The sequence below is a fragment of the Strongylocentrotus purpuratus genome, unplaced genomic scaffold, assembly GCF_000002235.5.
Source record: "Strongylocentrotus purpuratus isolate Spur 01 unplaced genomic scaffold, Spur_5.0 spur5_scaffold_10, whole genome shotgun sequence".
Lineage (NCBI taxonomy): Eukaryota > Metazoa > Echinodermata > Echinoidea > Camarodonta > Strongylocentrotidae > Strongylocentrotus > Strongylocentrotus purpuratus.
The window spans coordinates 18491179-18506929 of NW_022145595.1; the positions used below are offsets into that span (position 1 = coordinate 18491179).

At 40.5% G+C, this 15751-nt stretch overlaps 1 protein-coding gene across 1 annotated transcript in view; it reads left to right on the plus strand.

Annotated features, from left to right (window-relative positions):
* The window catches only part of LOC105441111 (sushi domain-containing protein 2-like), a 39350-nt gene that overhangs the window by 19919 nt on the left and 3680 nt on the right, over positions 1 to 15751 (plus strand). The window contains exons 11-14 of the mRNA XM_030979138.1: positions 7222 to 7497; positions 8061 to 8193; positions 11391 to 11529; positions 12665 to 12799. Of these exons, the coding sequence (XP_030834998.1) occupies positions 7222 to 7497; positions 8061 to 8193; positions 11391 to 11529; positions 12665 to 12799 (683 nt within the window). The remainder of the gene's footprint in view (positions 1 to 7221; positions 7498 to 8060; positions 8194 to 11390; positions 11530 to 12664; positions 12800 to 15751) is intronic.

A 15751-nucleotide genomic window follows, 5' to 3' on the forward strand; every position in this document is an offset into this window, starting at 1 on the left:
ACGGCCACAGAAAGAAAGCCAATTCCAGAACTTTAGAGGGCGCTATTTATGTTTTGCATGGCCATTCGAGCGTGCATTTTTGCATAGCTATGTGCAAATGTCAGATAAAGATACTGTGAGATTTAAATACAAAAGGAAATTTAAATGAGAAAGTTATGGAAGTTTTAGACTTTAAGGAGTCAATTTTTCAAAAATGTTAAAGATTTTTTATGGAGTCGGTTTCAGATTTGAATTTTGAGTACGAAGATGGCATTTTGAAGGTCAGGTTATGTCGCAGATAAGAGAACATCTCTTAGACTATCCAGAGGAATTTGTTAAAAGTTTGTAGGATCTAGGATAGTGAAGATAGGAAGGAAGGAAGAAAGAAAGGCCTTAAAATGGACCAGAAATGGACAAAATGGAGCCTGTACGGTTATGCATGAGTGTGATTTCGAAAATCGAAGAATCTAGTGACCTTGATGAGATGTTAGAGATTATGCCTATGAAATTTGAAAGGAAAAGGACATGAGGAAAGCATCTAACTAGGAATAACAAGCACCATGTGTAAAAGGAATGCGATTTCCTGACGATAAGGAAAACAAAGAGAATACTAGAAATGCAATCGTGTCACAACGATGTGCGTGCAATGACGCCATGTTTCTACGTGTCAAACGAAGGAGCTACTCTCGGACTATCCAGAGCAATATGTAAGAAGTATGTAGCTTCTGTGATAGTGGAGATAGTTAGGGCGAAAGAAAGGTCACCAAAACGACCCGAAACGGAAAAAATGGTGCCTGGACGGTCACGCATGAGGGTTTCCGGAGAACGAAGAATTCAGTGACCTTGAAGGAATGCTAGAGACTATCTCTACGAATTTTGAAGGGAATTGGAGTAGAGGAAGGGATCTAGAAAGGGCTCGCAAGCACTGCGTGCAAAACCAATAGCATTTGGTGCATGATGAACATGTTGCGACGCGTGCTTTGGCACGAACGGCCGCCCATACTAACACAACCAAATAACAGTCTTAAAAAATGACGTCATAGCCGAAACGTGTTATAATAGGGCGGAAACTCGGCGGAATTTGTATAGTGACCCTTGTTCAAATGTGATTTACTCACAATTTTCTGTGTGAACATATACCATACTTGGTATCATTCGAAAGGACACTTCATTGCGGTCAGTTTGACACCATTGTCATTTGCGCGCAACGTACTGCACGCATCAAACGCGCTATTACATAATGCATAGTAAATTCATCATTTTTGACGATAACTTTGCGACGAGGGCATTAGAATTTACTAAACTTGGCGGACAGTTGTCACGTATATGAATACATGTGTCTGTCAAGTTTCATTGATGTAGGTATAAAGATCGCCATTTTAGAGCAAGTTGAAGTTATTTCGGAATTTTCTTGAAAATGGCGAATTTGGAGGACAATTTTCTCAAATTTGGTCAGTGATAGGGTATATAATTTTGTATATGGCTGGAAAGGGCATATCCTCAAGTATCTAAATCCAAAAAAGAGTACGGGTCTGCCAAGCCATAATGGAGATACGGCCACAGAAAGAAAGCCAATTCCCAGAACTTTAGAGGGCGCTATTTATGTTTTGCAAAGCCATTGGAGCATGAGATTCGGCATGGCTATGTGCAATTATAAAATAAAGATACTGTGAGAATTAAAAACAAAACGATATTTATATGAGAAAGTTATGGCAGTTTTAGATTTTTTAGGGGTCAACTTTTCAAGAATTTGAGAGACTTTTGACGGAGTCGGTTTCAGATTTGAATTTTTAGTACGAAGATGGCATTTTGAAGGGCAGGTTATACGTCGCAGATTAAAGAACATCTCTTAGACTATCTAGAGGAATTTGTTAGAAATGTGTAGGATCTAGGATAATGGAGATAGGAAGGAAGATAGAAAGGCCTTAACATGGACCAGAAACGGACAAAATGGCGCCTGGATGGTTATGCATGAATGATTTCGAAAATCGAAGAATGTAGTGACCTTGAGGAGATGCTAGAGAAGATGCCTACGAAATTTGAAAGGAAAAGGACATGAGGAAAGCATCTAACTAGGAATAACAAGCACCATGTGTAAAAGGAATGCGATTTCCTGACGATAAGGAAAACAAAGAGAATACTAGAAATGCAATCGTGTCACAACGATGTGCGTGCAATGACGCCATGTTTCTACGTGTCAAACGAAGGAGCTACTCTCGGACTATCCAGAGCAATATGTAAGAAGTATGTAGCTTCTGTGATAGTGGAGATAGTTAGGGCGAAAGAAAGGTCACCAAAACGACCCGAAACGGGAAAAATGGTGCCTGGACGGTCACGCATGAGGGTTTCCGGAGAACGAAGAATTCAGTGACCTTGAAGGAATGCTAGAGACTATCTCTACGAATTTTGAAGGGAATTGGAGTAGAGGAAGGGATCTAGAAAGGGCTCGCAAGCACTGCGTGCAAAACCAATAGCATTTGGTGCATGATGAACATGTTGCGACGCGTGCTTTGGCACGAACGGCCGCCCATACTAACACAACCAAATAACAGTCTTAAAAAATGACGTCATAGCCGAAACGTGTTATAATAGGGCGGAAACTCGGCGGAATTTGTATAGTGACCCTTGTTCAAATGTGATTTACTCACAATTTTCTGTGTGAACATATACCATACTTGGTATCATTCGAAAGGACACTTCATTGCGGTCAGTTTGACACCATTGTCATTTGCGCGCAACGTACTGCACGCATCAAACGCGCTATTACATAATGCATAGTAAATTCATCATTTTTGACGATAACTTTGCGACGAGGGCATTAGAATTTACTAAACTTGGCGGACAGTTGTCACGTATATGAATACATGTGTCTGTCAAGTTTCATTGATGTAGGTATAAAGATCGCCATTTTAGAGCAAGTTGAAGTTATTTCGGAATTTTCTTGAAAATGGCGAATTTGGAGGACAATTTTCTCAAATTTGGTCAGTGATAGGGTATATAATTTTGTATATGGCTGGAAAGGGCATATCCTCAAGTATCTAAATCCAAAAAAGAGTACGGGTCTGCCAAGCCATAATGGAGATACGGCCACAGAAAGAAAGCCAATTCCCAGAACTTTAGAGGGCGCTATTTATGTTTTGCAAAGCCATTGGAGCATTAGATTCGGCATGGCTATGTGCAATTATAAAATAAAGATACTGTGAGAATTAAAAACAAAACGATATTTATATGAGAAAGTTATGGCAGTTTTAGATTTTTTAGGGGTCAACTTTTCAAGAATTTGAGAGACTTTTGACGGAGTCGGTTTCAGATTTGAATTTTTAGTACGAAGATGGCATTTTGAAGGGCAGGTTATACGTCGCAGATTAAAGAACATCTCTTAGACTATCTAGAGGAATTTGTTAGAAATGTGTAGGATCTAGGATAATGGAGATAGGAAGGAAGATAGAAAGGCCTTAACATGGACCAGAAACGGACAAAATGGCGCCTGGATGGTTATGCATGAATGATTTCGAAAATCGAAGAATGTAGTGACCTTGAGGAGATGCTAGAGAAGATGCCTACGAAATTTGAAAGGAAAAGGACATGAGGAAAGCACCTAACTAGGAATAACAAGCACTACATGCAAAGCGAATGGAATTTCTGGACGATAAGGAAAACAAGGAAAAGGAGGAGAATACTAGAAATGCAATCGTGTCAGAACGATGTGCGTGCAATGACGCCGTGTTTCTACGTGTCAAACGAAAGAGCTTCTCTCGGACTATCCAGAGCAATTTGCACGAAGTCTGTAGCTTCTGTGATATTGGAGATAGGTAGGGCGAAAGAAAGGCATCAACAGTGACCTTGATGGGATGGTACTATGCCTACGAAGTTTGAAAGAAATTGGGATAGGGGAAAGAACCTAGAAAGGGCTCGCAAGCACTGCGTGCACAAACCAATGGGATTTGGTGCATGTTTGACATTGCAATCAAGTTCGTTCTGGGGGCCAAAAGCGTGAACCCGATATGCCCCATAGACAATGCGTGTAATGAATGGGCGGAAAACGTGCAGGATCTGTATTATGGCCGGAGTTAAATTGTTTTTTCTCTCTCTCTTTACGTCTCTTTATGGGCCGTATTTGGTATCATTAGAAAGAGAATTTCATGGTTGTTATTGTAAACCACTCTCTTTTTTTCTATGATAATCCTATCGAAACACGTGATGTAAAATAGATTTATAGGACAAAATGGCGTCTTAAATGGCCCCATTGACCAATTTCAAAAATCCGGCCAAGAGGTGCCCTGCGTATTGGAACTCGGCATGTCACTGCAAATTTTCAAGGAAAAAAAAGGACGTTTAAGGGGCGAAAAGCAGTCTGAAAAATTACGTCATAGCCGACACGTGTTAGATTCGTGCAAAAACTCGGCGGAATTCGTGTAGTGACCTTTGTTCAAATGCGATTTACTCACAATTTTCTGTGTGAACATATACTATACTTGGTATCATTCGAAAGGGCACTTCATTGCGGTCAGTTTGACACCATTATTATCTGCGCGCAATGTAGTGCACGCATTAAACGCGCTATTATGTAATGCTTAGTAAATTCATCATTTTTGGCGATTACTTTGCGCTGACATATTTGAATTTTACCAAACTTGGCGGACAGTTGTCACGTATATGGATACATATGTCTGCCAAGTTTCATTGATGTAGGTATAACGATCGCCATTTTAGAGCAAGTTGAAGTTATTTCGGAATTTTCTTGAAAATGGCGAATTTGGAGGGCAATTTTCTCAAATTTGGTCAGTGATAGGGTATATAATTTTGTATATGGCTGGAAAGGGCATATCTTCAAGTATCTAAATCCAAAAAAGGGTACGGATTTGCCAAGCCATTATGGAGATACGGCCACAGAGAGAAAGCCAATTCCCAGAACTTTAGAGGGCGCTATTTATGTTGTGCAAAGCCAATGGAGCGTGAAATTTGGCATGGCTATGTGCAATTATGAGATAAAGATATTGTGAGATTTAAATACAAAACGGAATTTATATGAGAAAGTTATGGCAGTTTTAGATTATTTAGGGGTCCATTTTTCAAGAACTTGAGATTTTTTTGACGGAGTCGGTTTACGATTTGAATTTCGAGTACGAAGATGGCATTTTGAAGGTCAAGTCATATGTCGCAGATGAAAGAACATCTCTTAGACTATCTAGAGGAATTTGTTAGAAGTTTGTAGGATCTAGGATAGTGGAGATGGGAAGGAAGAAAGAAAGGCCTTAAAATGGACCAGAAACGGACAAAATGGCGCCTGGACGGTTATGCATGAGTAATTTCGAAAATCGAAGAATGTAGTGACCTTGATGAGATGTTAGAGACTATGCCTATGAAATTTAAAAGGAAAAGGACATGAGGAAAGCACCAAACTAGGAATAACAAGCACTACGTGCAAAACGAATGGGATTCCGGACGACAAGAAGAAGAGGAAGAAGAAGTAAGAATATTAATAAGAAGAATGTGAACGAAAACAAGGCAATGACGAAGGTTCGTCATTGCAATAATAATTGCACTGCTCAAATGAACATTGAAGGATGTAGTAGTGTAGTGCAGTTACGGCACAGCGTAAATTACACGGCTGAGCGCCGTGACACCGCGGGAGTTGACAGTGCGGAGGCATTTGATATCCTGTATACGCTCGCTAAGTTTTGCCAGATCGAAAGGGGGCGGGAAAACGAATAGTTAACATTTTTCCCTAGGGAAAGGGTGAACTATTCGTGACGTCAGCAATAAAAATGAACTATTGGGCAGGAAACGTCTTTCCTAGTAAAACTTTTCTTTTTCTTGCTGTGTTAACTCCTAATGCAACAATCTTACGATAAGGGATATTACGATATAGACGATTTGTGCAGGTACTACAAAGCTTGCATAAGGTCTGTTTTGGAGTACGCATGTCAGGTCTTTCACGGGGGCCTAACCAAAGAGCAATCTAATTTATTGGAATCAATACAGAAACGTGCCTTGAGAATAATCACCCCCAACGTACCTTATACTGACGCTATAAATGTACTGAACATTGATTCTCAAGCTTATCGTAGAAATAATATATGCTTGCAATTATTCAACCAAATACAGAAACCTGAACACAAACTAAATGACCTTCTCCCAGCAAAACGAGAGACAAGATTTAACCTTAGGAAAAGTAAACAAGTGAGTCTGCCCAGGTGTAAAACAAACCGATTTAAGAATAGTTTTATCCCTTGGTGTGCGTATAATTTACAATAAGCATGTAATTAGTGCAATATACATTTCCAACCATTCAATATTCTTTTGAACTTGTACCCCGACACATGCAGCTGGTTTGTAATTATATATATATATATATATATATATATATATATATATATATTTATATATTACTTTTACTTTAGAGTATCAATTTGAAATAATTATTCAGTACATGCAGTTTTTCAGTTTATACCCATACGTTGACTTTCTTTATAATTATATTATCTATTTTGATATTTGGATGTAGAGTTTACTTGATTGATCATTGCAGCTTTTCACTTCTTTACTTTCTTTCTTTTCCTCTCTCCTGCTCCCTGTTCTTGTCTATCCAAGCTTATGTTGTTTCCCCCTTTTTTTTTCTTGTAATTATTTATTTGTAAAATGATATACCTGAATGATTTGTAATGTTCTTTGTAATGATCTACATGTATTTATTTTCATAATTTATCAATTTCATTGTACTCAATTTAATAATGTTCATAACCATGTTGAAAATGTATGTATTATCAATCCAACCCTTTGGTTGCTATGAATAAATAAATGAATAAATAAATAAATATTATACCTAACATACCTGAGGTCACTTAGGCGATGATAGTTTCCACCCGCACGAGGAAAGGGGGTTCATAATTTGTTTGTTTCCCATATAGATATAACGACTGCTTTGATATTCGAGGAATAGTTTCTAATATAATGCTCTCGGGGACGTTGCATCTTGCTATCACCCCTCGGTACGCCTTGGGTGATAGTAGGATGCAACGTCCCCTTGAGCCTATAAAACAACTATTTCTCTCATAGTAGGCATTATATTTATACTATCACGCCAAGATAGAAAATAATAATATCACACCAAGAATAAAGCAATCCACCAGTTTCCATGTGACCTTGTTTAAACCAATCGTGTTGCAGGATTCCTGATAAGTGGGATAGAAATATGTATCTACTTGGTTCCCTAATCGTTATTTTCTCGGGTTCTTTTAGTTCTAACCGGGCTGCCCTCTGGAGCAAGGTCCATGTTCTACAGTGGCACAACGGCGATGACGTCACAAATTGGTGCAACGATTGGATTGGAATAGAACTTCTGTCTGATATTTCCTTTCTGTCCGTCACACACTCGTGCCCATGTACACTTGACCAGGCCCAGATCGACATAGGGAGGTTTAGTCCGCATCCGCTGTGCGATGTTGGCATCTCGTCGCCTAGCAACTGTATCCATAAACCTGGGGCGATACACTGCGTACGAGCAGACACACCGAGGTATTTCATTTTAATTATTAATGTGAAAGAGCTAGCTTCTCCATACTATATTGGCATGATTAATAATAACCATTACGAATCCACTTACAACTCTTATAAAGCACTTCACCAGTAACAACTTAGCCAACCGAAGCGCTTAAAGTATTATTAACCTGGAATCAATTACGATTCTACACACACACACATGTACATTTCAACGTGCACACTCTCCACTCCACTTGGGTGCATTCCAGTCAAACGTCTGTTTTTAGGACGCCAACATGCTAATCCAAATCACATAATTATGACGTCCACATACTAGCGAGGAGCCATTTAACATCCGACTGGAGAGTTAAAGTGCCTTTCTCGAGGTTTTAAGTACTCAAGGACGCCTCAACTATATTCGATATTAAACTGATTTCACTTGTTAAATACGACAAAAATAGTTTTGTACAATTTTCGTTTTTATACACTACAGTATGACCTGACCTTTTCAAAGTGTTAGAATTGAACAAGATATGTATAGATTTTAAGATGAATATCCTGCATGGGGGGGAAGTAAACGTCAACTTCTGCTTTTTCAGCACACTAGGAGGGGGACAGGAGTGTTGCTATGGTGATGAAGGAATGATCATTAATGTAGTTGATAGTCTGGGAGGGGGCTACAGCCATCGTTACCACCATGGGGGCGTTACCCCATATGGAGAACCTAAAAAGGTATGTACCTTTTCGTATGATTATGTATTTGGTGTGACTCTTTGTCAAACAATTAGAAGAAGAAAGGAAGAGGATTATACAAATTATACAAAAGCGACGAAGAGAACAATTCAACCACACACACCCACCGACGCACACACGCACACACACACACATACACACACAGGCAGTATTAGTCCTGCTCGGAGTTTGAGATAAAAGGCAAAAATATAACAAATATTAATCTTCCGTGCAAAAAGAAATTGTTTTACAAGTTTTCGCCCTCAAGGAATGATTTTATTTGACTTTAAGAAACGTTATTCGTCAAAACATGTGCATCCTATCCCCCCATAAAATGTGGCGGTGCGCAAAGAGAGAGAGAGAGAGAGAGCAGGAGTAATTACGTCATATAGAGATAAGAAGGCAGAAATAAGGAAAAAGGTAATGCTACATTTACACTATGTTCCCGGCGGCCACGGCAACCCCGTTTGACCGAAACGTAGTGCGCCGTGGTAATTTGGCCGTTTTCCTCTCTGTATTCAAGTTTAGTTACGTCTTGCCAAGTTTTCTCACGGTCTACCACGGTATCCGTGACGGGCCGTTGGGGAGGCTCCAAGACGCACTACGGTTCGGCCCGCGTTCTACCACGGATGACAGAACGTTTCCTCCCGGCCCGTCACGTTTTGATGGGGTCCCTCACGTTTCTCACGTTCTGATCAAGTTCTGACACGTTTTTCACGTTCTGTCAAGGCTTTCTACGGATGAAACGTGGACGCCGGGCAGCTTTGGAGCACGGTTGTGCCCACGGTATAAAAAGAAGGCCTCCCAAGCACTTCTGGTGGTGGTGGTGGTGCAGGACGGAGGGTTTTCGAACGAATTGGCTTCTTCGGTGGCATAGCTTGACCTTCTTTCATCGTATTGTAGATGCAGTAATGTGTCGTCGATTGCTCAGACTCGAATGAAGCTCCTGCCGTGTCCGTCTTTTATATACTACCTCCCGACCGCGTGCGACGTGTCAGAACGCAACGCGCCGCTTCTGTAAACCGTCATACGCCGGGATGCGCTGTGATTAACGCGACAAAACGGCTACCATACACCCTGGCCTGCCGTGAGAACCGTGGCAAACCGTGGCAAAACGTGGCAAAACGGGAGAAAATGCGCAGCAACCGTGAAGCAGCCGTGACAAAACGTGCACTAAACGTGGCAGACCGTGACAAAACTTGAACAGACCGTCAGATGCCGGGGAATGTGCGGGCCTCCCGACCCACTACGGACCACCTCCAAGTTTTGTTACGGCCTATTACGGACTGTCACGTCTTGTTACGTTCACCCCGTTTCGTCCACGGCGGCCTGAAACGTGGTTGACGTGGCCGCCGGGAACATAGTGTAAACGTAGCATTAAAGCAGTAATAATACGCCATAAAGAAAGCAAATGAAGACAGAAAAGGAAAGCACAATACAGAAGACCTGAATTAACAGTTAAGTGAAGTGGGAAGAAAACATACAAAGGGAGAGAGAACAAAAAAAAAGAATAATAGAGAGAAAAGGGAAAGACAGAAAAAGCGAAGATATAAGACAAAAGTTAAGAACTGGGAAATTAATGAAAGTGACATTGAGTCCATCCGGCTGCAAGCAGCCCAGCCGATAATGATTTGTTCTTCCCGGAGCTTACGATGAACATTTGTACTTAAATAGCATCTGACAGCTCCATAAACGTTGATACACATACTTAACATATATTATACATAAGTATAAATAATATATAAATGTGTAGCGGCTCGTACATTCGCCCTACTTTTATCGTACATTCATGTCTCCAGTATATTTCCATCACGCTACTTATTTATATTCATTATTCGGACCACGGGTGTTCATTCCTTCAATCACGCAACGTGTTTCCGCGCATTCCTTCGCCCGCGTGTTTTCAACGCCACGAGGTTTTACTCCACTCCCGCTCTCACCTTGGTCGAGTCCACACGTCTCTGTGATCCTCTCTCTATACTCGAGATTTCTTCTGTGCCTTTCGCCTATTCTACGGCACATTTACATTTTCTCTGCCGTGTTCATCGGGCTACAGTCTCCCAGTGGAACGTTATAGTCAGCACCGACATGGCGCCTGACTCTCCGCTGGGAGCTGCCAGTTTTCTTCGTTCCGGTAGCTCTTTCCACTCACGAGCTCATCAATTCACCGCAGCTCATCTAAACATTTCTTCATCAAAGTCCTGGTCATTCATCGAGCGACTCACTGCTCTTCTTAACTACCGGCTTTGCTTGTCTACATTTCTATTCTTCACCCCCACACGAGCACGACTCACATAGCTCATCTGAACAGTTCATCAATGAGTTCGATTCACCGCAGCTCTGATGAACTTCACATCAATCAAAGTTCGGCTCATCCAACTCATCGAGCGACTCACTGCTTCGCATCGGCACCGACTTTGTTTTAATCATTTCTACTCTTCGCCTCCGACATAGAACGACCCACTGTTCCGTCGTCGAGCGCCACATCTCTTCTCTTCTCTTCTCTTCTCGCCTGAGAGCTTCTTCACTATCTTCATCACGAGCGTCAGCGTCGAGATTCTTCACGGCTCTTCAGTCACGACTACGAAGCTTGATCTCCGCCTTCAAGCCTCCGCAGCATTCATCGCGTGAGCCCCTTCCTTCGTTCTCAACTCTCTTCATCTTCATTGGACTTTCGACGTCATTTCATCTATGTCGTAAGCTCTATTCATTCATGTACATCGCATTTATTCATGTTCATTCTCATCTTTGATCATTATGTAATCTCCGTGCAATATTCACATTTACCATTTATGCATTTTTATTCTGAGTCATTGACTTCATCGACTTGTGCTTGGCTACGCTTTGCAAGTGTACGGCCAGCCTCATCAGTACCCAATAAACATAACGAAAAGAGAATAATTTTATTCTTGTATTTTATTGTCAGTGCAACCTTGCTTCCTCGTAGCTAAAATAAAAATAAGAGTTATGTTGTGTGACGAGTGAACACGCGTTTACAATATTAATTCACAATACCCCCACACACACGTTTTACCACAAATGTAAAAAAAAAAGACCTATGTAACAGCTTTGGTAACTCCCGTGGAAATAAATACAACGCGAAAGGAAACTAGAGAACAATGGTTGCGTAGCTTGAATCATAGTTCGTTATTGTGTGGAAGTTATAAATAATATCATGTGACTCTTTAACTCTTCAGGTACCATATCTGTCGCACTACCTCGTCGACATCTTGCCCTGGACCTACTGCTGTACTTACGGTGGACCAGATGAGTGCACAAATTTTGGTCGCCAACGGCCTTCTCAAACTTGCAACAACTACGTACCGCCTCCTCCAGGTATTCTTTTGTTTGCATCAGTTTTATCGATCTCCGCATAACCATGATGACATTTTTGTGTCATTCGACATATTTGGAAATATATGTGTGTAACCAGTGGCGTACGCAGGATTTTTTCAAGGGGGGGGGGTGGGTAAGAGGACACTTTTTTTTGGTCTCGAAAGGGGGGAGCAAGGTCACTTTGTTTAGGTCAGCCATTGGCATAATTTTTTTATTTTTTTATTTTTTTAATTAAAAAAAAAAAAAATACAAAAAAATTACAAAAGGGGGGAGGGGGTTTTGATAAAAAAAAATACACATATAATACAAACATAACAAAACTAAAGGGGGGTTTAACCCCCTTTATCCCCCCCCCTCCCCCCCCCCCCCCCCTGCGTACGCACCTGTGTGTAACCATAAAACCTTGTTCACATCAGACGAGGTAAAAAAAAAAAAAAAAAAAAAAAACCTGCAGAAAAAAGGCTGATGTTATTTCACATTTTTTTCAAATAACAATATTTTCATGTCGACAAAGGAACGATAATTATTAAAAGCGTTTTTGTAAGAAAAAGATATCTGCATGTCTCTGTGCGCTTTACAAAACAGAATTCAGAAGGAGTAGAAATGGTGCACTGGGTTTATTGTGAGATTTTACAAAGTGCTAAATAAATATGTTTTCAAATTACTTCTGAATAGTTCGTACGTTTCTTCATTTCTAAGGTATTCCGGCAAGTTATTTCATACAACAGTGGCTGCATTTGAAAATGACATTTTCCTGTAAGGTTTTGTTATAGTTTGTGGGACATGAAATAAAGACGTTTTACTGGAAAGCAACTTTTTTCTGGTTTATACTGTATTAACAATTCAATGAGATATGATGAAGCAAACTGACGGAAGCATTGATAAGTTCATACCAGTACTTCAAACCGGACGCGGGACTGGATAAGTAGCCAATGTATATGTCTTAAGACTGGAGATATTGATTGATGTTTTTGGTTTGTGTTACGAGTCTGAACATATATTAGAAAAATCATTCTTGACACCCTCCCAAAACCTTTTTCCCCCTTCAATATCATGTACTATTCTCCTTTTCCCCTCTTTACCCCCCCCCCCTCCCACTCTATCTATCTCTCCCTCTCTCTTTGTCACACCATAGCATTGGGCAATGGCGATCCACATATTTCAACTCTTGACTCGACCACGTACACTTTCAACGGTCACGGTGAATTTACTCTGCTGAACGCACTGAATGACATCTTCATCTTACAAGCAAGAGCGGCTCCTCTCGTTGGTAAAATACTTTTTTTTTGCAATGACGACCTTCGTCATTGCCTTGTTTTTGCAATGACGACCTTAGTCATTGCCTTGTTTTCGTTCACATTCTTCTTATTAATATTCTTACTTCTTCTTCCTTCTTCTTCTTCTTGTCGTCCGGAAACCCATTCGTTTTGCACGTAGTGCTTGTTATTCCTAGTTAGGTGCTTTCCTCATGTCCTTTTCCTTTCAAATTTCATAGGCATAGTCTCTAACATCTTATCAAGGTCACTACTTTTTTCGATTCTCGAAATCACTCATGCATAACCGTCCAGGCGCCATTTTGTCCGTTTCTGGTCCATTTTAAGGCCTTTCTTTCTTCCTTCCTATCTCAACTATCCTAGATCCTACAACCTTCTAACAAATTCCTCTAGATATTCTAAGAGATGTTCTTTCATCTGCGACGTATAACCTGCCCTTCAAAATGCCATTTTCATACTCACAATTCAAATCTAAAACCGTCTCCGTCAAATATCTCTCAAATTCTTGAAAAATTGACCCCTAAATAATCTAAAACTGCCATAACTTTCTCATATAAATTCCGTTTTCTATTTAAATCTCACAGTATCTTTATTTTATAATTGCACATAGCTATGCCAAATTTCAAGCTCAAATGACTATGCACAACATAAATAGCGCCCTCTAAAGTTCTGGGAATTGGCTTTCTCTCTGTGGCCGTATCTCCATAATGGCTTGGCAAACCCGTACCTTTTTTTGGATTTAGATACTTGAAGATATGCCCTTTCCAGCCATATACAAAATTATATACCCTATCACTGACCAAATTTGAGAAAATTGCCCTCCAAATTCGCCATTTTCAAGAAAATTGAGAAATAACTTTAACTTGGTCTAAACCGGCGATCTTTATACCTACATCAATGAAACTTGGCAGACACACGTATCCATATACGTGACAACTGTCTGCTAAGTTTAGTAAATTGTAATGCCCTCTTCGCCAAGTTATCGCCCAAAATGATGAATTTACTATGCTTTACGTAATAGCGCATTTGATGCGTTCAGTACGTTTTGCGCAGATGACAATGGTTTCAAACTGACCGCACTGAAGTGCCCTTTCGAATGATACCAAGTATGGTATATGTTCACGCAGAAAATTGTTAGTAAAATCGCATTTGAACAAGGGTCACTATACGAATTCCGCCGAGTTTCCGCCATGACGTCATTTTTTAAGACTGTAATATTCGGTTGTGTTAGTATGGGCGGCCGTTCGTGCCAAAGCACGCGTCGCAACATGTTCATCATGCACCAAGTCCTATTGGTTTTGCACGCAGTGCTTGCGAGCCCTTTCTAGATCATTTCCTCTACTCCAATTCCCTTCAAAATTCGTAGGCGTAGTCTCTAGCATTCCTTCAAGGTCACTAAATTCTTCGTTCTCCGGAAACCCTCATGCGTGACCGTCCAGGCACCATTTTTTCCGTTTCGGGCCGTTTTGGTGACCTTTCTTTCGCCCTAACTATCTCCACTATCACAGAAGCTACAGACTTCTTACATATCGCTCTGGATAGTCCGAGAGTAGCTCCTTCGTTTGACACGTAGAAACATGGCGTCATTGCACGCACATCGTTGTGACACGATTGGATTTCTAGTTTTCGTTCACATTCTTCTTATTAATATTCTTACTTCTTCTTCCTTCTTCTTCTTCTTGTCGTCCGGAATCCTATTGGTTTTGCACGTAGTGCTTGTTATTCCTAGTTAGGTGCTTTTCTCATGTCCTTTTCATTTCAAATTTCATAGGCATAGTCTCTAACATCTCATCAAGGTCACTACATTCTTCGATTCTCGAAATCACTCATGCATAACCGTCCAGGTGCCATTTTGTCCGTTTCTGGTCCACTTTAAGGCCTTTCTTTCTTCCTTCCTATCTCCACTATCCTAGATCCTACACATTTGTAACAAATTCCTCTAGATAGTCAAAGAGATGTTCTTTTATCTGCGTCGTATAACCTGACCTTGAAAATGCCATCTTCGTACTCAAAATTCATATCTAAAACCGACTCCGTCAAAAATCTTTAAAATTCTTGAAAAATGGACCTCTAAAAATCTAAAACTGCCATAACTTTCTCATATAAATTCCGTTTTGTCTTTAAATCTTACAGTATCTTAATCTGACAATTGCACATAGCCATGCCAAATTTCACGCTCCAATGGCTTCGCACAACATAAATAGCGCCCTCTAAAGTTCTGGGAATTGGCTTTCTCTCTGTGGCCGTATCTCCATAATGGCTTGGCAAACCCGTACCTTTTTTTGGATTTAGATACTTGAAGATATGCCCTTTCCAGCCATATACAAAATTATATACCCTATCACTGACCAAATTTGAGAAAATTGCCCTCCAAATTCGCCATTTTCAAGAAAATTGAGAAATAACTTCAACTTGCTCTAAACCGGCGATCTCTATACCTACATCAATGAAACTTGGCAGACACATGTATCCATATACGTGACAACTGTCTGTTAAGTTTAGTAAATTGTAATGCCCTCTTCGCCAAGTTATCGCCAAAAATGATGAATTTACTATGCTTTACGTAATAGTGCGTTTGATGCGTGCAGTACGTTTTGCGCAGATGACAATGGTTTCAAACTGACCGCACTGAAGTGCACTTTCGAATGATACCAAGTATGGTATTTGTTCACGCAGAAAATTGTGAGTAAATCGCATTTGAACAAGGGTCACTATACGAATTCCGCCGAGTTTCCGCCCTATTATAACACGTTTGGGCCATGACGTCATTTTGTAAGACTGTTATTCGGTTGTGTTAGTATGGGCGGCCGTTCGTACCAAAGCACGCGTCGCAACATGTTCATCATGCATCAAGTCCTATTGGTTTTGCACGCAGTGCTTGCGAACCCTTTCTAGATCCCTTCCTCTACTCTTTTTTTGGGGGGGGGGGGGTTAGTGAGCACATTTTT